Source organism: Tetrao urogallus, assembly GCF_951394365.1.
Source record: "Tetrao urogallus genome assembly, chromosome: 2".
NCBI lineage: Eukaryota > Metazoa > Chordata > Aves > Galliformes > Phasianidae > Tetrao > Tetrao urogallus.
Window position 1 is genome coordinate 74,610,169 of NC_136814.1, and position 26,136 is coordinate 74,636,304.

Here is a 26,136-nt window from a genome sequence, read left to right on the forward strand (position 1 = left end):
TCCTAAATCCCAAAGTGTCTGTATTCCTTTCTATCATGCTGTCACGCAGAAGATTTACAGTTCTGTCATCTGCATTATTATTGAAAATATTGACTAGTACTTCCCTGGATGAAATACATGAGATGTCATTTAAAATGCCTCTGCAGCTTGACAGCAAATTAATGACAGTTGCCCTAACCATTGTCTTCCAACTATGCTCAGTCACACTTTCATCTAAACCTTATTCTCTAGTTTAGTAATGAAATTTTAAAAACCTTACTCAAATCTGTTTCCTCTTGCTTACATTAAGGCATCCAGTTACACCATCAGAAGGACATCAGACCATTTGACATCAATTATTGTAAAGATTCACATTGAGTGATCTTTACAGTCTTGTTATCCCCAGAGTGATGTACAAACAGTTAATGAATTTGTCCCAGTTTATTTCCAAATGTCAAAACTTCAACATCCTTATTTTCCTCCCTGCTTAAAACTGGGTTTGGTGTTTGCCTTCCCTCCTCTCTCAGAGGAAACTGTGTGGAGCCCTTGGTGGTACCTGCTAATGGCTTGGAGACTATCCTGGCTGATACTCACTGTACTTCTGAGGATGTGCCATCAGCCTCAGTTGATTTAAATACCTCTAGCTTACCTACATGTTCTTTAACACGCCATTCCATGACCTACATTGTCCTGCCAGATGCTCACAAGTCAGTGTTTCTTCAAAAACCCAACAAATGCACATGCAGTAGGTGCAGTTTTGCCACACAAGGGAAATGTTATTTTTGCCACTTCAGGAACAGTACCGAGACCTCAGGTGACATGACATTTTTCTGAATAATCACTAAGTTTCTTTGTTATTTTTTACTTTTGCAAACATTCATGACCAGCCAAAGAAAAAAGGAAGCACAGAACTTAAAGGATGCTTCTGCATCTTCTGCCTTAGGATATTTTGAATTCTACAGTTTATCTGTATTCTAGTAATACTGGATTAAAATGTCATTCTCACTGAACTTTCTACGTTATTCAAAAATAAGATGGCTTTGAATCCCACTGTTTCTCAGACTTTGTGCTGTGAATACAAAAAGCAGCTCTCCCCACTTCTTTTCAAAGATGTAGCCCCATACTATAGCAAGAAGTGATATTTCTATGACATCTTTAAACCTACTAACCAGGACACAAGACCCAACATAATTATAAGCAAACAAGAGCTGCCACATGCCAAGATAAAATACATTCTGTGATTAACTTCCCTCAGTTTTTAGTTGCTTTTCTACGGCTCACAACTGGTCATTCTTCCAGTTTAAGCACAAATTAGTGTTCGTCCCTCACATTATCCCTGGAAATTGATATTTTATATGGTGTATCCCATCTCTTGCCATGTATGCCACTGGATTCTTATTCAGTCTATATTTCATGCAGCTATCTCCTGCTGCAAGTTTGCCTTTTCCTGCTCAAAGTTACTGGTTGTTCTTTCTCCTGGTTTAGCTGCACCACTTTTCTTCCTTTCCCAGAGCACTTCTCTGGGCTCTGAACTGCCTCCCAGCCTTCCCCTAGGCCTACTGTACCACCTGTCCACCACCAGCTCCAGCCTGCTCTAAAGGTTTGAACTCATTTTCAAGTCAAAAGAGTATTACAGGAGAACTGTTCTTCCTCCTGAACAGCTTTCATTCCTTCTAGGACACCAAGGAGATTAATCAAGCCAGAGAGGACCATGCTGAGCAGTGCATCTCCAGGGCCAAGCAGCACCGCCACTCAGCACTGCTCTGTGGTGCGGGGACACCCCTACTCACTTAGGAAGGAGTAAATGCCTCAGTAAACCAAATGCTATTGCCCCTTGACAGCTCCTGTGATTATTCAAGGCACAGGGAGATTTGCAAGCTTTCTCTTGGTTCTGTCACAGAAGTGGAAATTGCTCCCACACCTTGGGCTAGCAGCCGAGTCACTGCAGCCTTCCTCTCTTCATCTCCATAATATATTTCAGCAATTTACCTTCACTTTTTCCTTGTTTTTTTTCCTGAAGAAAAGCTGTGTTTTGATTTAATTCCTCAAGGAAGAAATACTCTCAGGTCCTAATAAGACTATCCTAAGAGTGCAAAATTGATCACTGTCTGCTAGAGGTATATTGCCTCCTGTAGAGAAAATATAGTATCATTTAAAGATAGGAAATCTGTCCCGCATCAGTAATTACAAACCAAGATGCAAGGATATGTAATGACTTCTCTCAAATTTGTTCCCTTCAAAAGCTCCCATTTAAGTGATGAGGAATATTGAGGGTAGTATGGCACACAGTGTGAAGCTGGCACTCCTTTGGCACACATGCTTTGAAGCACAGCATTCGGAAATGCTTGCTGTGTCCATCAGCTGTTGTGTTTGGACCATTTCTTCTGAAAACAGACATGGCTATCCATAACTCTGCAGCTCTCTTTCCTTTGTTGGAGGGAATAGAAGTGCTTTTTTTTTTCTTTCTTTTGAGTAGTAACTTTGTTTTGCCTTGTGTATATGAAAAGATGTATAGCTCTTTTCCTGAAAGTTTTCTTCTTTAGAAGTCCTAAGGTTTACTCACCTAGTGGGGGTACCTGCTGGGACAATAATGACTTTGGAGGGGCTGCATCATCCGGGTGCCACCAAGAGCCTGAGAGCTGCTCATGCAATGCAAAAAAAAAAAAAAAAAGCAAAAGCAGGGAGAACTGTGAATAAAACCAGCCTGATGCAGTGATGAGTATTGATTTTTCATAAAGTGTGATTTTCAAGAGAGCCATAAAATTCCTTTTGACACTATAGCTGTTAGGAGTTAAATATCAGCACTGAAATTAAAAAAAAAAAGGCTGCTCATTATTCTGAAAGCACAAGGGGGAAGAAATTTAAACAAAAAAAGAGTAGATTTAGGTTAGATGTTACGAAAAATTATTTTGCTCAGAGAGTGGTAAGGTGCTAGCACAGGCTGCCCAGAGAAGCTATGGATGCTCCATCCCTATGGAGGCACCCAAGGCCAAGTTGGATGGGGTCCTCAGCAGCCTGATCCAAGGTTGGCAACCCTGCCTATGCTAGGGGGATTGGAACTAGATGATCTTTATCTTCTCCTCCAACCTAAGCCATTCTATGATTTTATGATTATTCAGTATATTTTACCTCTACAGCTATTGATTAGTTTTAAAGACAGCCTGTAATCCAAATGAAGGCAAGAGCATTATGGTCAATTCGTGTAGCCATATTGGCAAAGAGTTTCACCAAGTAGTCTGTATGCAATGACTGGCCCAAAACTCCCGACTGCAGTTATGTGCTGCAAAAATGCAGGGACAGTGAATGCTCTGGGAAGTGCATTGCACCTTTCAACAGATTCATAGCCCAAGCAAGCAGGCTAGTTGGGTTCCATAATGTAGCTTCTGGTGATCTCTAAATCAGCAGAACATTCCCAAAAAGCAAAACAGAAATGCTATGCATTGAGAAGAAAAATATAGAGCTTCAAATCACAGTAACTGGTGAATGGCTGGCAATAGGTACACAAGATTTTCTGCTACAGGAGGAGGTGGAAAAGTGAGACAAGCTCGTTAACCTCAGAGCTGTGACGGGAAAATGGAATGAGGTTGGTGTTAAGAAGCTAAGGAACTGAACCAAAGCACAAATGAATACAGTCCTGCAGTGTCTGGAGCACGGTGAGGTTTTTTTGCTGGTTTGTAGTACAGAAATAAAGTTTAGTATAGGGTCAGTGGAGAATCACCTTGAAAAGAAACTACATGAGTTTGCCAGAGAATAGATAGGATTTGGCCACAAATTCTTGATGGCCACTCTTTGAGGGCTCCCTCAGCAGTCAGGATAGGGTCAGAGCCAATATGAAGCCTTAGATCAATTCCACAACAAGGAATGAAGAAAAAGGAAGAAGATGAATTACTTCATCCCTGTTTGAATATCAACATTACAACCAACAAACAAAGAGTTTACTAGGGCACCTTAAAGTCATGTAGGTAGGTCAGCTCTTCCTCAGAATCTGCTGCCCAAAACAAGTGATATTATTTGCTTATGGCCGCTAAACAAGAAGTGTGCAGCAGTAAGACAAATCAGAAGCAGCCTAAGGGCATATCAAGAAGGTAGAAGTCTCCAAATAGTGTGTTTTGCATTTTCAAGTGCATTTTGCTGCATTATGCCTGGGTCCAAGCACCAAAGAAGCTGCTACTTAAAAAAGCAATGGTGCTATATGGCTCAAAAGCTCCCCAGCAGGAGAGTCTGCATGTGGATTTATTTTCATCCCCCTTCTACAAAAAACAACAGATTACATCAAGAAACCAATCTCACCTGGCAAATGCTTCATTTCAGGGTGATTCAGGGTCCTGTGCCCACCACCAGCCTGGGCAATATGGAGATTGTCTACAACACTGTAAGAGCTGCAACATGAATTCTCCTACAATATTGTCAGCTCCAGAGAGTTTCCAGCCTAAGATTAAATCAGCCCACTAAGCCTGATGATTGGCTCCCATTCACCCCAGGGATGATGGCACTCGGATAGTGACAGTGATTGCAAATGAAGTTTTTCCTCTGCCAGTCTCAAGATTGGGATCTGAAATGTATGTTAATGGGCAAAAAGTCTCATTAGCAGAGTTGAGCAGAGCTAGTGTTTATTTCAGAGATAAGCTAACTTTTTTAACTTTTAATTAAAAATCAGCTGAAAGAATTAAATGTTCAAAATGCTATTTTTACTCAAACAAGCATTTATACTTGCTGAAACATTATTTGCTCTAATGATAAAACAAAACATTGTCCCAACACTAGGAAGGTACAGAGACTCTCATGAGAGCCAGCTGCAAGAGAACATGAAAACAGGAACACAAAATTCTAAAATGTATTTATTTTTTTCCCCTGGAATACTTTACAGAGATTGTCTTCTCATGAAAATATTCAATTGCCTTAGTTAAATGATGCAATGTATAAAAAGAACTGCTTATGCCCACGTTTTCCTACTCTTTTTTAGCTTTGATTACACTGTATTTCTATTTCTATTTCTATTTCTATTTCTATTTCTATTTCTATTTCTTTTTTTTTGCCAACATGTGTGCACCTATAAACATCTTTCCCTACATAAGATAAAACGAAGACTTCCAAATGAGTTAACATGATGCTCTGTTTTGTTAGCTGACAAGCCAGGGTTTGCATCTTTAAAGTGTTTATTGTTGTTTTGTCCCATCAGGACCACTAACACAGCAGGTCCCCATGCAGCAGACGCCATTGGGTAACCTGCATGGGGTGTGACACGGAGGGATAGAACTGGGACCTCCACAGCTCTCTGAGTAGAACAAAACCCTTTCTGCTTATTTTGCTGCATTATGTCTGGATCCAAGCACCGAAGAAGCTGCCCAAAGTATTTTCTGTCTAAAACCACCCCTGTCTCTGCCCTCTGGTCACAGACATGGTTGGACTGGACGACCCTGCTGGTCTTTCTAACCATAACAATTCTATGATTCCTCAGATAGCAAAAGGGCCGTGAGAAGAGCAGCCCTTTTTACCAACCTTTGATGAAAAGGTAAAAACAGGTTAGAAGCACTCTCCAGAGCTACAAAATGCAATGCTGCAGGATTTCTGTTTTTTCCCTCCCAAGCATGTTTTCCTCCCAGCATCGTTAAACTGTGTGATGGTAGCTGTGTCTCCTTATAGCAGGCTGTTTCAGCTCTCCCTTTTCTTGTTGTCTCCTTGCAGCCGACTCCAGCGGCAGAGACGAGAAGCCCACGGCGAGGCACACAAGCAGGGCAGGTAGGTGAAGGCCACTGCCTCAGGCTTCCCATGACAGGGTCAGCAAAGCAGGGGGAGCAAAACCATCCAAAGCCAAACAACAATCTAGCACAAACATTCCGAACAGGATTCACGCCATTAGCAGAGTTGAGTGAGGAGTGAAGGAAGCCAAATTCCCTTTGAAGAGCCATGCTTAGATATCATTTTGCATGGCCCCTTGGCTTCACACAGCAGTGCTGCGTGATTTGTGTCAGGTGTGGGGCAGTATTTAGGTCAGGTATAATCCCCTCCACTCAGGGTCACTGCTGTGGCCACTGGCACTTGCCCAGCATGGCATGGAGCACAGCCATAGTCAGACACCTGACAATTTGGAGCTGCTCAGCCAGACCCAGCTGGTGCAGAATTGCAGCATGCCCTGAAAATCTCCTGTTCCCAGAGCTGCAGAGCCCAGACCCCAGGAGACTTCCACTGTTGCCTCTGGGGGAGGCAACTTTTCACTTTTTTAGTAAGCGAAAAGATTGTGACATGCATCACTTCATACTAAAAAGTCCTCCAAATTTCTCCCACCTTAGTTTTAAACTGATCTAGCAGAATCACAACAAATCCAACTGTTTTACTTGAAAGATTTTCTGTATTTTTCTGTACTTCAGTAAAGAGTATAAAAACAACAACAAAAAATAATTAAGTTGGAATAATAATAACCTACATTTTACAGCTTCCATCTCCCAAGAGGAAATGTCTTTAAATTTAAACATGCTTTCTGCATGCCTTCTGGTGGAATAGAAGTGTTTTCACCTTTCTATTCTGATTGTATATCCGTCCCTCTTCACCAAGTTGAAAACAGAAAATTTGAAGGGAAAAAAGAAATCTAAAAGAAAAAAAGAAACGTAACAATAACCAATAAAATTAAATCCTCATTCTTTTCATCTAAAATAGAATAAAAAATATTGGTTTTACAAGTTTATCCAAAATAAATAACACCATTCATATCTTCTCACATTTTTACAAAAAAAAAATCACAACTCAATCCAAAAATATTTTTTCCACTTCATGCTTATACTCCATACTTTTCTGACTTCGTACTTCTATTGGAGTTTTCAAGTTTTTAAAATGAGCCACTGTAATAAGGACATAGCCAAAAAACTAAGATGAGCAAAAGTGATTCCCAATATCATAGGCATAGTTCAAAAGTGAGAAGTTGAGTTCAGTGGCAGGAAAAACAAAAACCCCTAGAGCCATAAAAAATGGGAATAAAAGTTGAAAGTACAAAAAGTCTCCCAGTAATGCCATTCCTGCAAATATAAAAGGAAAGTTTAAAAATAAAAGCTCTATTATACATATATTAATACATTTCTATTAAGTTTAGAAATGTAATTCTAAAAAATATCCTCCTTATGTTTCAGATGAAACTGTTGTAGGAAGCTGGCAAACGTGACAAAGGCCAGAATGGCCATATGATGGAGTCAGGCATCCATGAAGTATTTGATATATACTCAGGAGATACATCTAAACCTTAGCACTAGATGGAAGTATCATGCAAACAAATCACATATCCATTATGAATAGATTAAAAACTGTGGCGCTGGTTTCTCAGAATCTCATTGTATGTGGAAGACTATCTCTAAGCAAGCTGTTTAAAACAGAAATGTGAAGAAATCTATTATCAACTGCTGTTATTCGGACTTTCGAGTAACAGGATGATAAAACCCATGAAAGAGTTGCTAGTGAAACTTACAAAGAGTATAAAGCTTAGTGGGGAGGCAAATAATTGTAGGATTGGTTAATCATCCCAAACAATGTTGGCCAGCAGCCTATTTGGGCAACATGCCAAATGCATGTGAGTAAAGGCATGGTCATCAGGTGCGTGGTCCCAAAGGGTGAGGGATGCACTTTGGAATGAATAACCCCATGAAATGTATGATGTATAACTGCACTCAAAAGCAGGGAGCAAGGGAGTGTGCTCACCACCTTGTGTGAAATGGGAGAACCGACGGTGCAATCTCTAAAAGCCTAGGAAGGAGAGGGACTTTCCAGTGACCAGATCTCACCCCTAGTAACTACAAGGACCATCTCCCTGCCACAAATGAAAGAAACATTCTCTCCAGCCCCACCTTAAGGAAAGCAGAGCCTTCCTGCTCTGTTGGTTAGAGACATTAATTTTGACCCTAATTTAATCCTAACATTTGTTCTTAGCTGACGTTGCAGTTTTGTTTGGCCCTTTCACCCTCTGCTGACACACCCACAGAGCCCTGTACCTTCCCTTCCCTTGGAGCCTATCTCCTGGCTCTCCATCACACTGCTTACCCTACCTTCTGATTATATAAGGGAGAAAGTGCTGTTCTGAGCACCAGCAACCAAGACTGCACACAAATGTCCGAGGCTTTGCTAGTGACCCGGTAATAACAGTCCCTTGTCTCAGCTGGGTATAAACGTTTCCCAATGAGTGTTTGCAATCCCACAGGTCTTTCCATAGCTCAGAATTATGCCCTCTGTTCACTGTCCAAATAATTCCCTTTCTTCTATGCCAGTGCCTGACAACTGAGGTTCCTAGGCAAACCTTTTGATGTTAAACACTTCTGTGTTATTTTCTTGTACCTTATACCTGTTACTTTACTACTTTTGTTCACCTACTCCTTTCTGGATGCTGACAAATAGGAGGAACTATAGGAACAATTCAATATTTGGGAAATGAGCTTTTCATCAAGACAATACTCATATATAATCACTGTTAACAGAGAGATTAGAAAATATTTTGGTTTGTAGATTTCTCATTTTATTATAGGGGCAGAGTGCCATGGGAAGAGGTTGAATTAAACATACTTAAAGCAGAAGAAAGGACCACATTTTAAAGTGTCCTTTGGGATAAGTAACAACTTGAAGAATTCACCAATGGATGTAGGCAACTCATCACCCCTAGAAATTATTAAATTGAGACTGAGCATCTTTGAAAGATAATCTGTAGTCCAGTCTCTGTTAGGAGATTGTTATGTTGGTATCTTGATGTACCACTGCCTGTGGGCCTCAGTACAGGCACGAGAAGTACAGCACGGTTAAGCAATCTCATTTATGAAGAGTTTTATCACAGGAAAATATTCCCTGTCAAGTTTCTTTGTTGTTCTCTGTCTCTTTGATCTATTGCAGACTCGTCTTCTGCATAGTCAGATAAACACCCCTTGGAGCGTATCATCTTTTTTTCAGATGAAGAAACAGCAAAATCTTTCCTCTGTTTTTGAGCTCTCCTGCTGCCCTAGCAGCTGTCATGTGGCTGCTCAGAGTGCAGCAAGGCTTCACAGGCATGGCGTAGCCGAGAAGAGCTTCTACAGCTCCCATCCTGGCCAAGGTGCTAGGGAGTCAAACAGTGCTTTTTGCCCTCAGAGATGGCCTTGAAAGAGAAGCAGAGCATCCTCTGCTCAGTGCTCACTGCAGCTCCAACAGCTTTTGCAAGACCATCCCTGGCTCTCTTGTCTTTAATGCTCCTTTTTATCTTTGTTAGAAAACTGGAGCAGGAGCTAATCAGTTTATCCCCAGTTAGGGGATGGCCTGCCTCCTGGCCTGGTTCCCAGCCTGTCTCCATTTTGTTCCTGGGCAACAGCCAGTAGCTTATTTTATATATTGTTTCCCTAATTCCTGGCCTCACATCCTGTCAGAAATCAATGTCAGAAATCTTGTCTCTTATTTCCTTTTCCTCACTTACCCACACACGTAATTTCTCTAGGACATATATTTGAATTGTCATATTCAAACTGTGTTATAAGCACAGGTAATTTTACAAAGACAAAGACTCACAAAGCAAATGTTTTCTCAGTGTGTCAGAACTATCACAGATGCCTAAGTGCTCCATATTGAGCATGGGGGCCATTTTGTAATGACATGCTGCCGAGCACTGCATTCACAAGGCTATGGCTTAATGGGAACATGAACATGAGCTGGTTCTCATTTTGGACTGGAGTGAAGTGGGTCAATATCTCTCTCATGAACTGTGAAGGGCTCATAGCTATGTTTCTCTCTTCCTAGTAGTCCTATCCTAAAGCGAAGCCCTGACATCACCAAATCTCCACTGACAAAGTCAGAACAGCTGCTGCGAATAGATGACCATGACTTCAGCATGAGACCAGGTTTTGGAGGTACACAATCTGCATATTTGTTACTGTTCCTATTTTGCACTATCACTTCATTATACTGTAGCTTTAAGTTGGGCCAACAAGCAGAGGGACGAGCAGAGCCTTTTCTTTCTCTAATTAGTGTTTTTATTGTAAATCCATAGCATGCTTGGGGGGATAGTTGGTGCAGTGAAATGGCCTTCTTCCTTGAAAAACGAACAACTTAGTTGAAGTCATGGAGATATGATTAGAGGCAATGTAATATTCCTGATACTCAATGACACTTTCTTTTGATAAAACCTCCAAACACACTTTGCATGTATTCCTGGATGACGGGGAAATTCTACAGATGTGGCTTCCTGTGGCAATTTGTGTGCATAATCAAATCACATACCAAGTTTGCTGACCTGGCTGTTTCATTTCTAACACCAAAGAAAATATTTCGACTGCTGTGTGCTAATGCTTGCTCACAGTTTTGTGGCTGTGCTGTACAGCAACCAGAGCTTTAAGGGAACAGGATGAAGGGGAACATGCTTTCTTTCAGCCTGTGGATTAGAGAATGATGAAATTTATCTACCCTTTCTGGCTGACAGATGGTCATTCAAATCCAGGATACCATTATATACTCTCATGAAAGTAAGTTTTTTTGCTAAAAGCTCAATATACCAAATACCAACATGTTCAATTAATTTTAAAAGGTTTCAGTTTCACAGCAACCCACTAATGTGAGCATTACTTATCTTGTCAGTTCTCCTGCACTGTAATTGCCAGAGGTATGTGAGGGGCAGGTCAAACTCTGGAGGAAAGAAAAAAAAAAAACAAAATCCCAGTTATGGGATGTGACCTCAGCTCCATGGCACACACCTGAGTCCTGTAGTGTAGTCCTACCCAGCACCTTCCCCTTTCCACAGTCAAGCAGTGAGTGATGTGAAAGCCAAAGATGCAGGGCAGTTTTCAGGGTGGTATTAGCCTGAGAGGTGAGCAGAGAAAGTGATGAAAATTTGGAGTAAATCTCTCACGTGCCCTTAGCTGTACCATCTCTGCTCTCCATGCACATAGGAGCTCTGTGGGCATCTGTATGACAAGCAATAGCCTCGAGCATTACAGACTTTACTTTTAAATTTTGAAGGGATGTAGAATGTAACAATAAAAAGAGAAAGTTAGTAAGAGGTCATTCTCACTGCTGAATTTTATTGTTATTAGGAGGTTTTTGTTAAGAATTCCAATTGCTTCTATTTCTAATTGTTTTACTGTTGTTTTGTTCCAGACTGAACATTTATTTTCTAAGATGCCAAAACTTTATCTCATCAGGTTTATACTTCCTCAACTTTTGTGTTTTGTTGATTTTTTTTCCTAGGCCCTGCAATTCCTGTAGGGGTGGATGTCCAAGTTGAAAGTCTGGACAGCATTTCTGAGGTGGATATGGTAAGTGTCACAGAAGGGCTGAGGATGGACTGGACTGCTGGAAACCACCTAGTCCTAAACCTGCTGAGAGTAGGGTGAGATAGAGCAGGTTGCTTGGGGCTCTGGCTTTTGGATTTGAATTCCTCCTTGGATGGAGACTCCTGTCTCCTGGGCACTTTGTTTGAAGTGAATCTGCTGGCAATTACTTCTACTGACCTCATCTTTTCATCCCTCTAAATGTCTTAAAGCAAAAGGAATGAAAGTTAATCTGACATTTTCTTTTCTCTAAGAAATACAAAGTGATAGAACACTGCCAAAACTGCCCCAAAGGATTTGGGTTGTTACATTTTCTTGAGAAGTGATAGCACGTAAAAGCTCCGAGGAGACCAATTACTGTGTTAGGCTTAGGGTGCTCTGATATATTGCTGATAAGATTTCACTTTGGCCATGCTCTGAAGTGATCAGGGGAGAGGTTGGTCGCCAGAATCTGTCCTGAGAACTACCCTGGTGAGAGCATACTTGTCATGTGGCAGCAACACCATGAGAACAGAAATACCCAACGTTTCAATGTCCCCTCACTTCAGAGGAAGGCTTAACCCTTTCAGTGAGCTTCTAATCTCACTGGGAAGAGTGCAGTTGTGCCACCCCTACTGTGTGGTGTAAGGCTTTGTGAGTCCATCCTGAACCTTCATGTTGATGCTGAAGTAGTATTTCAGGAGCACACAGGTCTGGTGCTGCCACTCTGCACAGGCTGATTTCATTACTGAGTCTCTGTCCTTCTTATGCAACCATATAATTGGTAAGGTGGAAACAGTTTTCAAATGTTGTTTAAGCGCTCTGGATTCTGCTGGAGGGGCTTTCATCATCATAAAATGCTGCTGAAAGTAAGGCATGATCTCTGCATGAGATTTTCCATGGGAATATTTGACATGCAGGCGTGACACAACAACAGCCCACACCAAAGAGCAGGAGCACAGAAGGAGAATGGGAGATAGCCCTGTAACCAACTTGCCCTGTTAAAGCATTTCGAGGGTCTCTAAGCAGCTATGCTTTAGCTTTGGAAGAAAAAAGATCACACCTCATTTATAAAATATTTTCAGAACTGTTCTGCTGCTCCAGCAAATGCATTGAACAGCTCTGAAGCTTTCACAGAAAGCTCAGACATCTCTGTACTCTTGCGAGCACCCACCTCACCTCCTCCTTGGTTAAGTGAGGAGCACAGTTGTATGGCAGCACAATTGGTGCTGGGCAGCAGCTTTGGGTGCATGTTTCAGCTGTTCCAGTGCCTCATTACCCTCATGGTAAATAACCTTTTCCTAATATTTAATCTAAATCCACTCTCTTAGTTTAAAACCTTTAACCCTTGTCCTATACCATGCTCACTGATATCTACCTGGACATCAAATTGTTGGCCATAACTCTTTGAGTGCCATCATCAGCCAATTCTTTATCCACTGAAGTTGTCCATCTGTCAAATCCATGTCTCTTCAGTGTAAAGATAAGGTTCTTGTGTGGGACAGTGGCAAATGCCTTGCACAAGTACAGGTGTTAGATAAACTGCCCTTAGATTAAGGGCAATGTATTATGTTACATTCTAAGATACTGTGCTTATAAAAACTTGTGCATGTATTTTTCATCAGATACATGATCAATTTATTTGAAATAAGTAAAAAGACAAACCCAAGCAGATGCCCTACTGGGATCAGACTCAAAATACAATAGAGTGAAAAGAGTATGATCATACCTTAGATCTAGAATGAGTATGTGGGCAGAATCATAGAATCATAGAATTGCTCAGGTTGGAAAAGACTTTAAAGATCATCAAGTCCAACCACAACCTAACCATACTACCCTAACTCTAACAACCCTCTGCTCATGTGCCAGAGCACCACATCCAGACTGTTTTTAAGCACATCCAGGGATGGTGACTGAGACACCTCCCTGGGGAGTCTAAGGGCAAAATAAAACATTTCATTCAAATACTGAGTCAAAAGCATCTCATTTGCTATGCTGGAAGAAGAACTCTCTCTGCAGCACTTCTCTAGCTGTCCAGAATAAGAACACTGCTATAGCAGCTGCTGGAGCAGTTGTTCTCAACTCCAGAAATGCAGCATTGTAGGGATGGGGGGTTAAACTGTTGGTAGTGCTCATTGCTGACAGCTGCCTCTGTGTATCTCCCTTTTGGTCCCTGGAGTGACTCACAGACACCAAAATGAAAATGTTTGATTTCAGAGATAAATTTGCCTCTGGATGAATGGTGTCTGATTTCTGAACACATTAACTCATGTTCCCTGCCATCTTAGAGAGTGGATGTGCCCTCGTGAACAGTGCTTTGTAAGGTGCAGTTTGCACTAGAGAAGAGAAATCATTGCTACGCTGATAAGGCATAGGTTGTGACACAAACCTTTTTGTTGCAGGACTTCACCATGACACTTTATCTGAGGCACTACTGGAAAGATGAGAGATTGTCCTTCCCCAGCACCAACAACCAAAGCATGACATTTGACGGCAGACTGGTGAAGAAGATCTGGGTCCCTGACATGTTCTTTGTCCACTCCAAACGTTCCTTCATCCATGACACCACCACTGACAATGTCATGCTGCGGGTCCAGCCAGATGGGAAGGTACTTTATAGCCTCAGGTAAAAGTGCATTTGGTCAGTGTGAGCCATTAGTGGTATGAGAGAGAGAGCGGTTTAATTGATTCCTGTATTTCATTTCCACATGACTTTAATAAAAAAAATTAAAAATGTGAATGCATTGACTAGCCATTTACATCATGAGGAAGAGGCTCTTCCTCTATCATAAGAAAAATGCTCATATGTTCAGGGAGAACAGCTGGGGGGTATTGGGTAAGTGGAGCGAGAAGTAGGACTGGAGCTTAATTCCTAGGAAGATTGTGTCCCATCCCTTCCCTTTCCCTTCCCTCTTTTCCATAGCAGTGATCTCAAGTTTCAAACATAAATCAGATGCCTCACCAAGGAGTTGAACATTACTGACCATAAGACTGAAGATTATTAAAACAGGATTTTTCTTCTTCCTAACTGCTGCTTTCATATGTGGAGATGCTAATTCGGGAGCATCTGTCACTCTCCAAAAGAAACTAGCATCAGTGCTGCTTCTTCATGCCTGCAGCTCCATTCAGTTACAAAACAAGTGTTGCCAAATGACCCATAAAAACCTATGAGAGAGGAAATTGCTGTACAATATTCTGATGCAAGAATGTCAACATCAGCTCCATAGCAATGAAATAGCAAAACATGCGATAAATAAGCCAAACAGCAGATAGATAATGTATTCTGAAGGACAAAAAGAAGGAAAATCTGACTACAGGAGGTCAGTAGCACCAAGAAGCATAGATTTAACTTTAACTAATGATAAGGCTGCAGAACATGTTGCTTGGGATGATTGTGGAGGTCTTTGAGGGCACATTAATAACCTCCAGGAGTGGTGGAGGTAGGGCTGAGTTCTACTCCTCAGCCTGACAAAGTATTTTTCCTTTTACAAAAGGAAACAGTACAAAAAAAGTAAGGCACAAAGTCCTTTGTGGTAGCTGTTTGACAGGAATTTTCTTGTTTCTCTGATATTTTTATACTATTTGTTGGGATTCACAGCCTGGATAGTGCTAATCTTATCGTTACTAAAGTTTTTTGTTTCTTCCAGTGTATTAAACATGGTTCAGGTGTTCTTCATGTCTTTGAAAAGTTTGCTCAGACCCTTAGCACGATAACAAAATGACAATAGAATGACATAAAACTCAACTACAGCTACATGCTACACATGATCTACACTGCAAGTGTTTTGGCTATTTAACAATGATGGGGAAGGAATATCAAACTACACAGGTGCTGCCATATACAGACTTACGTTTAACAGGCTACTTTCAACTGGCCTTCATGAAATGGTAGTGAATATCTCGAATAACAGGGTGACAGTTCTTCAGTATTTTATTTATTGGTGACTGCGGGCCGAAGTACTTTATGGTTGGAAGAGAAATATGAATACTTAAAAACAAAGATGTCTTTGCTAACTGAGAGCCTTTTCTGAATGCCTTTGCCTGTACATTTTATTTTTTTCCTTGGTGTCTGCCTTTTTAAAACTCTTACCAGACATCTCTTTTCTTGGAAAGATCTCTAAACCTTGCTGGCACCTAAGCAGTAAATCTGAGCCAAGCAGCTTCACTCTAAGATAAAATCTGGATAGGGAAGCAACATGAACCCAGACATGCATAAGGAGTACTAACATAAGAGGCTGCATCTTGATTTTATCATTATGTGACAGTTGTCTGTTGAGCTTTAATCCTGTTATTATTCATTAATTCTTTCCCCACTGCAATTTATGTTTTTATATTCATTTACTTCCCTAGAGTTCAAGCTAGTGGAGTAAAGACTTACAGATCTTTCCAGTGCAAACACAGATTTCTGCTATTAAAATTGACATAATCAGACTACATTGGGACCGGGGTTTTTGATACGTGAGGTGGAGCATTTCAGTGGTCTTGGATGTGCGTCAGCTCCAGCCCTGACTGGAGGTGAGCCCTCTGCTGGCTGACACCCATGGGCGATCACCGGGCTTTCACTGAGCAGATGGAGGTCATGGTGCATGGAGAAAACTGCCCGCATCCTGCATGGCACTGGGCTTTGACAAACCCAAATTACTCTACTGTGCAAAGCAGCTGTTGAAAGCGCAGATTTCTGCAGAGATCTGATGGCAAAAGGGAAAAAGTGCCCTCTCTCTGTTCTTCCTTGTTTTCTTTTCCAGTACTTGTGTCGCTTGGTAGCAATTTATTATGGCCAAACTCTCTAGCCCCCTTTTTAACATTGGTTTGCTGTGAAGAAAAAATAGCTCTAACTTCACTGGAATGTCTTTAGCTAGATGGAAGGTGTTTATTTCCAGTGACCAAGTAGTCACTCAGAATCATCTTGCAGCTTTACTATTTTTCAGTCACACAAAGCCGTTTTTAATGAGGTGGTTTTTATTGTTCCCAGGGTTACAGTAACAGCGATGTGCAACATGGATTTTAGTCGCTTTCCCCTGGACACGCAGACGTGCTCCCTGGAGATTGAAAGCTGTAAGTAAGCAGAGCCATAGGGAAGCTGAGTGCTGCACCCTGTGGGGACCTGAATGGTGTTTAATTATATCCAGCAGCAACTGCTACATTCATGAGGGCTCCAACTATAGCCAGAGAACTTCAACACTGAGAAAAATTCTCTGCCTGTAATTTTTATCTAGAATTAGATGGTGTGTACAACAAGGCAGTGTTTGCAAATGCCAGCTGTGAGTGCTGTTTTGCCAGTGACCCCACAATCCAGCTGGGCTGCTCTGCTGCAGTCCTATCCCCAGAAGGCACTGGGTTACTTGCCCGCAGGTTGCAGGTGTGTAGCAGCACCCACTTCCCCAGCACCACAGCTCTTAACACAGAAACAAATGGCTCTGTGCCCTTCCCATGTTCATCTGCTCATCTGTGGTTTAGGAACCACAATGGAGCCACCAAGCCGATCACTTTCCCTTGGTGTTTCTTACATCTGTGAGTGACAAACCCAGCTTGTACAGAACTGCTTTGTCCCAGGTGTGGTTTACATAAAATAGTCCTGCATTTTGTACAACTACATTTCAAACTTCTAGCTTTTTAAGAGTTGTTTCTTCTCCTTCTTAAGTCTGAAATACACAATTATAATCTTAGTTATATTTGAATAAAGTTATTACAGAATATTTTTTCCTCTCTGTCTGGGAAAGGCTATTATTAAAGCCCATCTGAAAGGATCAACATTACTATATTTCCATATGCATTAAAAAAACAAGACCTGTAATGTTCATATATACATTATAGACAGAAGGTTTACTCAAGAGTTTGTCCTTCTGCACACCTCAGACCACTGATAATAGCTTGTTCCTCCTGTTACCCTCTTTCCTCTTCTTTCCTTTGCTTCTGATTTAGAATGGTACAATTTCTGATGTGGTGGGTAACCTGATATACTGATTATATCTGATTATATGTGTGAAATGAAGGTAAGAGAAACTAAAATATTTACAAAATGCATCATCAGGACTGAGCACTGTGATGATGAGCCTGTCCATTTTTTGCTGCAGCCATACTCACCAATGCTGCAGATTCCAGTCAAACAGTGGCACTGTCCCTTTCAGCTGAAGCTCATAGGTAGCCTTGGAAGAGTGTGTGAACACAACTTAGGCTATAGTAGCTGGCTCGCTGCACTGCACTGAGGCTTGCTCTGCTTCCCTAGATGCTTACACAGAAGATGACCTCATGCTCTACTGGAAGAATGGAAATGATTCCCTAAAAACGGATGAGAGGATATCGCTGTCCCAGTTCCTGATACAGGAGTTCCACACTACCACAAAACTTGCCTTTTATAGCAGCACAGGTGGGTACTAGAATCCCTAGCAGAGGCCAGGGGAAAGAGCTGCAGACTTACGTTCTTGGACACTCCACCTTTAGACTTCCATCGTTAGATTAGATAGTCTGGAAAGACAATACCTCTTCAAGAGCACACCAAACTTTAAGGTGAATTACAACCCCTGAATGTACAGCTTGTATTATCTTCTCTGGAAGATGTGATCCTGAGAGGTGTTGTGAGTATGATAGTTGGTTCAGTAAGGAGCCTCTTCTGTAAACTGCAATGATATGTGATTAATTCTTTTCCTAAAAGCAAATATGGTGCTATTCCCACTGATATAACACCTTATCTGAAAGTAGTTTGGTGGTGGTGTGACTTCTCTTTTTCCTTCTCCCTATTCCACAGGATGGTACAATCGCCTCTACATCAACTTCACCTTGCGTCGACACATCTTCTTCTTCTTGCTCCAAACCTATTTCCCCGCCACTCTCATGGTTATGCTGTCCTGGGTGTCTTTCTGGATTGACCGTCGAGCAGTTCCTGCCAGAGTCCCTTTAGGTAAAAACAATATTGTAGTCAGCACACTTGAAGGCCAGTTGTATGCAATTATGGTTTTGACCACCAAGACAAAATCACTGGTGCTATGCAACGCCTCTGTGTTGTCCCTTCATTGCCTGGTGGCACAGAAATCAGCTGTGATACACATTCTCCCTGTGCTGAGGTCTTACTCTCATCTCTCTCTCCATTTGCCCTGCAGTGCCAAGTGAACTGCCTTTCCTGTTCTGACAAGTGCTAGTTGTATATGTTGCAAATCAGGGAGCAAATGTCAAGCTCTGCTTCTATTGCTGCTAACAGATGCATTGGACATAGAGAAATGAAGTACCAGTATCCTTCAAAGACTTCAGTGAGTAAGAAGGTGGAAAACATTACAGAACAGCTGTGACAACATTTCAGTTTATTGAGCTTTTCTAGCACAGAGTGTGTGGAGGTAAAACAGCAAGCCAAGCTTACTTGTTCAACTTGTTAAATTAGATTACAGTGTAGTGTGAGGGATACAGCATCCCCTTCTGAAACACGTTTCAGGCAGATGAAGCCATGTGCCAGAGAAATCACCATGGGAGCGCAATTATGTTGTTGACATACTTTGCAAAATGCCATTTGTATATTTGCAGACTTGAAGCCCAGGTTTGCTTCCATTTGTTCCAGGGAACACATCTCAGAGTTTTATTTATTGTAAAAATTATGTTCATAGTTGGAGAGGAAATATTAATAACAGATACGGCAACAGGTCACATGTCTGCTTAGAATCACCATCCATTGCCATGAATCATAACTCAGCAGGAACTAAAAGTTTTGTGCCATGGCTTTTTGAGACAAAGGCACTGAGTTTAGGAGAACTTTTCTGAATGCTCCTGTGAATTCAGTCCTTTATGGTTATTCATCATATAAACATAGAAACATAAAATTGTGGAGTCATATAATCATAGAATGGATTGGATTGCATTGGATTGGATTGGATTGCATTGCATTGGATTGCATTGGATTGCATTGGATTGCATTGGATTGCATTGGATTGGATTGGAAGGATCTTATAATTTAGCTCCACTCCTTCACCTTTCTGAGCAGAGCTGCCACCCACCAGATCAGTCTGCCCAGAGTCCCATTCAACCCGACCTTGAACCCTTCCAGGGATGGTGCATCCACAGTTTCTCCTGGCAACTTGTTCTTGTGCTTCATTTCCCCAGAGAGGAATTCTTACACTCTAAGAGTTTCATTCTAATATCTAATGATACGTACCCTGAATGTACTCTCTTTTAGTTAAAACTCCTCCTTCTTGCTCTGTCACTATCAGACCATGAAAAAGGCCATCCCAGTCTTTCCTGTAGGCCTCCTCTAGGTACTGGAAGGCCACTTTAAGGTCTCCTTGGAGCTCTCTCTTCTCCAGGCTGAACAATCCCAATTCTCTCAGCCTCTCTTCACAAGAGAGGAGCTCCTGTCTTCTGATCGTCCTTGTGGCCTTTCTCTGGACTCACTCTAACAGCTCCATGTCCTTCTAATGCCGAGGACATCCAAAGCTGTACACATTACTCCAGATGGAGTCTCATGAGAGTGTAGTAGAGAGAACCCCTTCCCTTGATGTGCTTGCTGCAACTCTTTTGATGCAGCCCAGTATTACCGTTGGCTTTCTGGCTTGCGAACACACTGTCATGAGTAGATTTTTGCGTAGGTTTGATTTATTAGCAATTTAGGACTTATTAATATTTTTATATAAATCACAAGTTAGATCGTATGATCCTTGACATCACTTTATCCATACTTTATCATCAGCCAGTTTAAAACCATCATTCAACAGACATTGCTACAATTGAAAGTGTGACTTGGTTAAAGATTCAAGAATAGCGTGGGTGATGTGAGGCTTATTGCAGGGTAGTGGGGGGTTCTAAACTCTGTTGCACACCCGAAGATTTCCCCCTTGGAGAACTAGTCACCCTTCTTTCTCACTGGTTTTTGTCAGTGAATGAGCTTCAATCCTGGAGGGGTCTGTCCCAAGAGGTATCCCAGCTCAGAGGGACATTAAGTATCACAGTCCAGTGTGACCCTGGAGAGCGCAAGGGGCTCTTTGCTTAGGACCTCTGTTTATAGGTCCACAAGTTGACTGTCTTCATTCAGTGACATTTCATTCTGGACACAAGGCAGCTGAGATAATTCTGGAACATTCCACCAGCCAAACAATTCCAATCCTTCTCAGACCATCCAGATCTGGTACATTATAGACTGGACTACAATCCAGGCAGCAGGTATTGCGGGTGGCTGATCATTCCATCTCCCTGCTCTTGTAACGAAGACAGGAGCACAGTGCTGCCTTATCATGAGATCACAGGGTGGTAGGGGGCTGCACCAACACAATCCACCCCATGGCTGAAGTCAATCGTTCTCTCCTGAGAGTGGTGGTGTGGTCACCTCCTTATGCTAATCACCTGGCATAGGACATGCTCAGGAATGGTGAACAAGTTGGTTTGATTGTAGAGATATTAACATGCAAGAGTGGTTCAGCTCATTTGAGAGACAACAATCCATCGTGGTCACCTACAGTCCAAGTTCAGAAATTTGTGGAGATAGAATTTTCTTATCCTTTACAGTAGAAGCAGATGTTGTTGTACTAAATTTAGTAATGCACATTTTGAACGTAAATGATAACTTCCCACTATGGTGAGTCCAGAGGCAAGCTACAAAAAAAAAAAGAAAAAAAAGAAAAAAAAAAAGAGAGTTTAAGTTAGATTTAGACTTCACTTCCATATTCCCATTATACTCAACACAGGCATGGGTTCATAGCCCCTCCCATGCTGTCTGATCACAGGTTAGGAAAAGTAACATTACTAATGTCTGGAACGACATAAACACCACACTTTTGTCATCCTGAGGAGTGCTGGAAGAGAAAATAAAGACTTGTTCTAGTGGGGAGATTCCAAAATGGTTACCTACCCCATTAAAAAGTAATAAAATCTATTGTGCACTACTTGAATGTTTTGCATCACTATCAATAACTTCTCGTTCCTGGCTGCAGTGGTGTTGATTATTTTCTTGATTTATTTGATCAACTACCCAAATGAAAGGTAAAAGGACTTTTGTCTATACAGAGTATCACTCTTCTCTCTTTAAAAGCAGTTAAATTGGTTGCACTGCTGCTGCTATCCTCATCCTTTGAGGGGCTGTTCCTCCAGTTGCTGTGTAATATTATGTTGGTGCAATTTCACATCTCTTGGGGGTGAAACTGTTCAAAATTCAGCATGTACAGCACACATGGTTGTGAGGGAAAGAGATAGCTTGCTATTTTTCCAAATCTAATGATTTAAAAAATTCCACCGAGTGTCACTACAGAAATTGAGTGCTGTGGTACGCTAATAATTCTGAATTAGAAAGTACAGGGACTGTGAGAAACACAGGCACTGTAATTACGTGCATGACCCTGTTCTTACCAGGGTCAGAGATTGATGTTTGAGCTGAAGGACCTGGTGCCAAAGTTGGCTGTTTAAAACATTGAAATCAGTAATATTTTTCATGGCAGTTTAAAATTGCAAGCAAATAGTCAACATGTGCTTCTTGTCTGGAAGCAATAAATTGGCCATGGCAGCCTGGCAAATAACATGCACTCCATTCAAACCACTAATTTTAACTCTTTGCCATCCAGATCTCATGCTCAGCTTCTTGGCATCTGGTATTCAAACCACTAATTTTAACTCTTTGCCATCCAGATCTCATGCTCAGCTTCTTGGCAACTGGTTGTTTTCCTGTTAACATTTGTTCTGCTGTATTTATTAAAAAGACTTCACCAATTTTTCTTGAGGAACAGTTGGAATTAATACATATGCATGTACCCATACACATACATATATAGATACATGTGGAAATAGACTATTATTACTTACTCATGGATAAGCTTTTGCTCCAGCAGGGAGGCCTTATGCATTCTGTGCACAACTTTTTCTTACTTCTGGCCTTCCAATTCCTCCCTAAGCGGGGCAAAGGAGTTTGCTCCTCTCTGGGCCTGGCACCAGGGGAGTTAAAATGTACTCCTTTCCTTCACTGTATGTGTATGTTTGGTGGCCCCACTAGGCAGCGGGGTTGGAACTACATGATCCTTGAGGTCCCTTCCAACCCGGGTGATTCTGTGATTCTGTGATTCACTGCTACCTCATTTTTGGAATGTCTCAGTTAGACTCCAAATAATACTAGTAAGTAGACAGTGCATCACTGCTCTGGGAATGCCTAGGGTTAATGCTGTTTTTCATAACTCATTTCTCTGTTCCTGAAGTTTTGTTTGCAGAGCTTTAGATTTATTTCCCTTTAACTTAGTTTCTATTCCATGTTTCATGGGTCTCAGTTTATAGCCTCCCCTCCAGGGCCTCAGGGCTGACATGTCATCCCAGCTCATTTCACAGCCATAGTTATCAATACTGTATATTAATTCTGCTCATGCAGGAAATTGAGAGCACTATGAACATTACTGTCTTGTTTTTTGTTACATTCTGTGTCGCATCTGGTTTTATTCTGATTTTCAATTAGGTAGAATTTTAGAACTCCTGAGACTCCTCTCATCTGTCATTTTCACATTGTGAAATTTACTGTAGCAAACAATATCCTCACAGTATTCAGCAGAGTGGAGTAAATCATCTTGAGAGTGAGCTCACACAACATGTTCAGGACAACCAGGGGATCAGGCTCAGCCAGCACTGGTTCCTGAAGGGCAGGTCCTACTTGATCAATATCATCTCCTGCAACCAGGTGATCCGCCTGGTGGTTGAGAGAAAGGCTGTGGATGTAACTTACCTAGACTTTAGCAAAGCCTTTGACTTTGTCTCCCACAGCATTCTCCTACAGAAGTTGGCAGCCTATGGGCTGGACAGGTACACTCTTTGCTGGGTAAAGAACTGGCTGGAAGGCCAGGTTCAGAGAGTGGTGGTGAATGGAGTTAAGACATGAGTGGTGATCTTGAGGGGTTGGTAGAGGGGCCTGTCCTGTTTAATATCTTTATCCTGTATGAGGACATTAAGTGCACCCTCAGTAAGTTCTCAGGTGACACCAAGTTGGGAGGAAGCATCAATCTGCCTGAGAGAAGGAAGGCTCTTCAGAGGGCTCTGGACAGGCTGGGCTGAGGCCAATTGTATGAGCTTTAACAAGACCAAATGCTGGGTCCTGCACTTTCATCACAGCAACCCCATGCATAGACATAGAGCAGAATGGCTGGAAAGTTGTGTGGAAGAAAAGAATCTGGGTGTGTTAGTTTACAGTTGGCTGAACAGGACCAGGTGGCCAAGAAAGCCAACAGCACCTTGGCAACGTATCAGAAATAGTGCAGCCAGCAGGAGCAGAGTGATTGTCCTTCTGTACTTGGCACTGCAGGGACACCATCTTGAGTGCTGTGTTCAGTTTTGGGCCCCTCACTACAAGAAAGACATTGAGATATAGGACTTAGATTAGCAGATATTTCCTTGTTGCTTCCTAAAGCATCTGTGTTCCCTGGCTCTTCTTTGTCAGACAGAAAGAAGTACATCTCTTTGCACTTCTAAAATATGTCATTCCAACTTTCAAGGGAATCATTAACATGCCATAATTAGCCCCTGTGATAGGAGGAGCCTGGATAACACTAAACTATGGGGGCTCAGCTCTTCCTGGTAGGTTCATAGCACCTACCTGCAGGGTAATGCATGACAGCATTGCCCTGTGGGCCACATTAGTCCCTGAGAGGAAGACACACACCAAGCATGGGAGCTGACTGGTGACTTCCCATGAAGCAGGACTTTCTGGGGCAGATGGAACACACAAGCCTTGGGGAACCTGGTGGAAGCAGCAGCTGGAGGAGCTGAACAACAAGCTGTGATATTTGTGCTTTTCACAGGACCGCCCTCCACCTGGTAATAGGACACAGGTAGTGCAGGCTCAAAGCTCTGCTGCCTATCATAGGATGGAGGTAGTGGTGTGGTGGACAATCAGAATTAGAGCTGTTCTCACAGAAAATAGAAGAAACCCAAGTAAGAAAGACCTTCCTTGGGCAGTGAAACCCCCCACACCAACGTGAAAGAGTCAGCTTGGATGTCAGGAAAAGGTAATTTGTGAGGAAGAGTTTAGGTTGACTAAACCTTACAGGATCACTCTGCTGCTGTGTTCCCAGGGATCACCACCGTGCTGACCATGTCTACCATCATCACTGGGGTGAACGCCTCCATGCCCCGCGTTTCCTACATCAAAGCAGTGGACATTTACCTGTGGGTCAGTTTTGTGTTCGTCTTCCTCTCAGTGCTGGAATATGCAGCAGTGAATTACCTGACCACGGTGCAAGAGAGAAAGGAGAGGAAACTCCGGGATAAGGTGAGTTTTGCCTTCTAAGATACTGTTTTATGCCATTGAGAAAAAGTGAGGCAAATGTCTAGAAGTGTGCAGAAGTTTAAACCTGCAATGTGTTGCTCTTGGATGCCCTGAGAAAATACAGTGGGGGCAAGAAGACACCTGCAATGAAGCATTCCTGGTTATAAAGATTTGCTACAGATAACCAGCATCTCAGTTAGCCGTTTGTTCTTCAAGATCTGAGGGCATTATATCCCTTCACACATAGCCCTAGACTTATACACAATGGTCTGATTTCCCCCTTTTGCCTTCATTACCTTAAATTGTAACTGCCCAAAATTTCAGTCTAGGCTCTTTTCTTCATATGGGGCAAACCTGATACATTCTCCTTGGAGCTCCCCTCTGCCGCCTTCTCTGAATTTCTCAGCTTCTAAGTACAGGTCGCTGTACTGTTTTATTTTTGCCCTGGTACTCATGCTTAAACCAAAGGAACTTTCCCACAGACAGCCTCGCTCTCTCTGTGATTACGTTGTGTCCAGCAGATGTGAAATAACAGAAGCCAAAAGCTGCTGCCCACTCCACTGCCTCGTTGTCCTTTCTATACCCCCACCATCTCACTTCCCCAGGCTTGTCTCCCCTCTGCTTTCATAGGGAGTAAAGGGCTGTCCTTGCATATCTGAACATAACTCCAAAATGCTCTTCCCTTGCCTGTGCCCACAGCTCCCCTGTGCGTGCAGCCTTCCTCAGCCCCGGCCCATGATGATGGACGGCAGCTACAACGACGGTGACGTGAACGAGTTGGGGCACTACGTGTCCGAGAACGGAGACAAGCAGGACAGAATGATGGTGCAGCTGGCACTGGGGTCTGAGAGGGGCTCGGGCAGGAGGAAAAACCAGAGATACGTCAGCATGCGGATCGACACCCACGCCATCGACAAGTACTCCAGGATAATTTTCCCTGGCGCATACATTCTATTTAACTTGATATACTGGTCCATTTTTTCATAAACATACGTAACTTCTGTAGTCACAGTGTATTGCGGCAGGATATCAGAGTACTGTCTCATAGGCTAACAAAATGAACATAGAGAATTAATTTGAAGATTGATTTTTTTTTCAGGATTTCAATTTATTTTTTACTAGGTGCAACTCATCCGTGGCATAAATAACTGTGCAAATTTCACGTTTCAAATAAATATAGGATATACAATCTAAAACTTCATACATATTTAAAGCTGTGCTATGCTCCTTCTTGTGCCTCACAGGCCACTGTAATCTACTTCAATGAGTGACACTAATTGCCAGCTGCTTATATATGGCACAATTTCCATTTCGTGACCCCAAATCCCAGTTCTCTCAGTGTTTGAGCCCATGCCTGCATCTCTGAACTCAGCAGACAGACAGCATTTAGCACCGATAAGTACAAAAGATATGCAAACACTTGTGTGCTTGCAGGATGAGGTCAGAAGCAGCTTTTGCAGAAAAAGAATGTCCAATAGTGGGAAACACTTCAGCAAAACTATTGATGGCCAAAGGCGGCTTTCACTGCTCCATGCACACTGTGCTGGCAGTGCTGCACTGACAGATCCAAGCAGCAATACCTTTCACACTTGTGCTGTCTCAATTGTACTTAAAAACAATGAAGTATTTCCAAGCTGTATTGATTAACCTTTTAAAACATAACTTGCAGTGTACATTTACCAAGGAATCCATCAGTCTGAACAAAAGTTGGACTTT

General features: G+C 42.1%; 1 protein-coding gene across 3 annotated transcripts in view; it reads left to right on the plus strand.

Annotated features, from left to right (window-relative positions):
* The window catches only part of LOC306958867 (gamma-aminobutyric acid receptor subunit rho-1), a gene marked incomplete at both ends in the record, with an annotated part of 32,511 nt that extends 7,104 nt beyond the window's left edge, over positions 1–25,407 (plus strand). The window contains 9 exons of one of the 3 annotated variants that reach the window (XM_079550480.1): positions 5,665–5,718; positions 9,712–9,821; positions 11,155–11,222; positions 13,619–13,842; positions 16,189–16,271; positions 17,443–17,583; positions 17,962–18,114; positions 24,227–24,423; positions 25,120–25,407. In XM_079550480.1, the coding sequence (XP_079406606.1) occupies positions 5,665–5,718; positions 9,712–9,821; positions 11,155–11,222; positions 13,619–13,842; positions 16,189–16,271; positions 17,443–17,583; positions 17,962–18,114; positions 24,227–24,423; positions 25,120–25,407 (1,318 nt within the window). The remainder of the gene's footprint in view (positions 1–5,664; positions 5,719–9,711; positions 9,822–11,154; positions 11,223–13,618; positions 13,843–16,188; positions 16,272–17,442; positions 17,584–17,961; positions 18,115–24,226; positions 24,424–25,119) is intronic. The other 2 variants (XM_079550481.1, XM_079550482.1) reach the window with 2 other exon arrangements.
* Between the last annotated feature and the right edge of the window lie 729 nt (positions 25,408–26,136).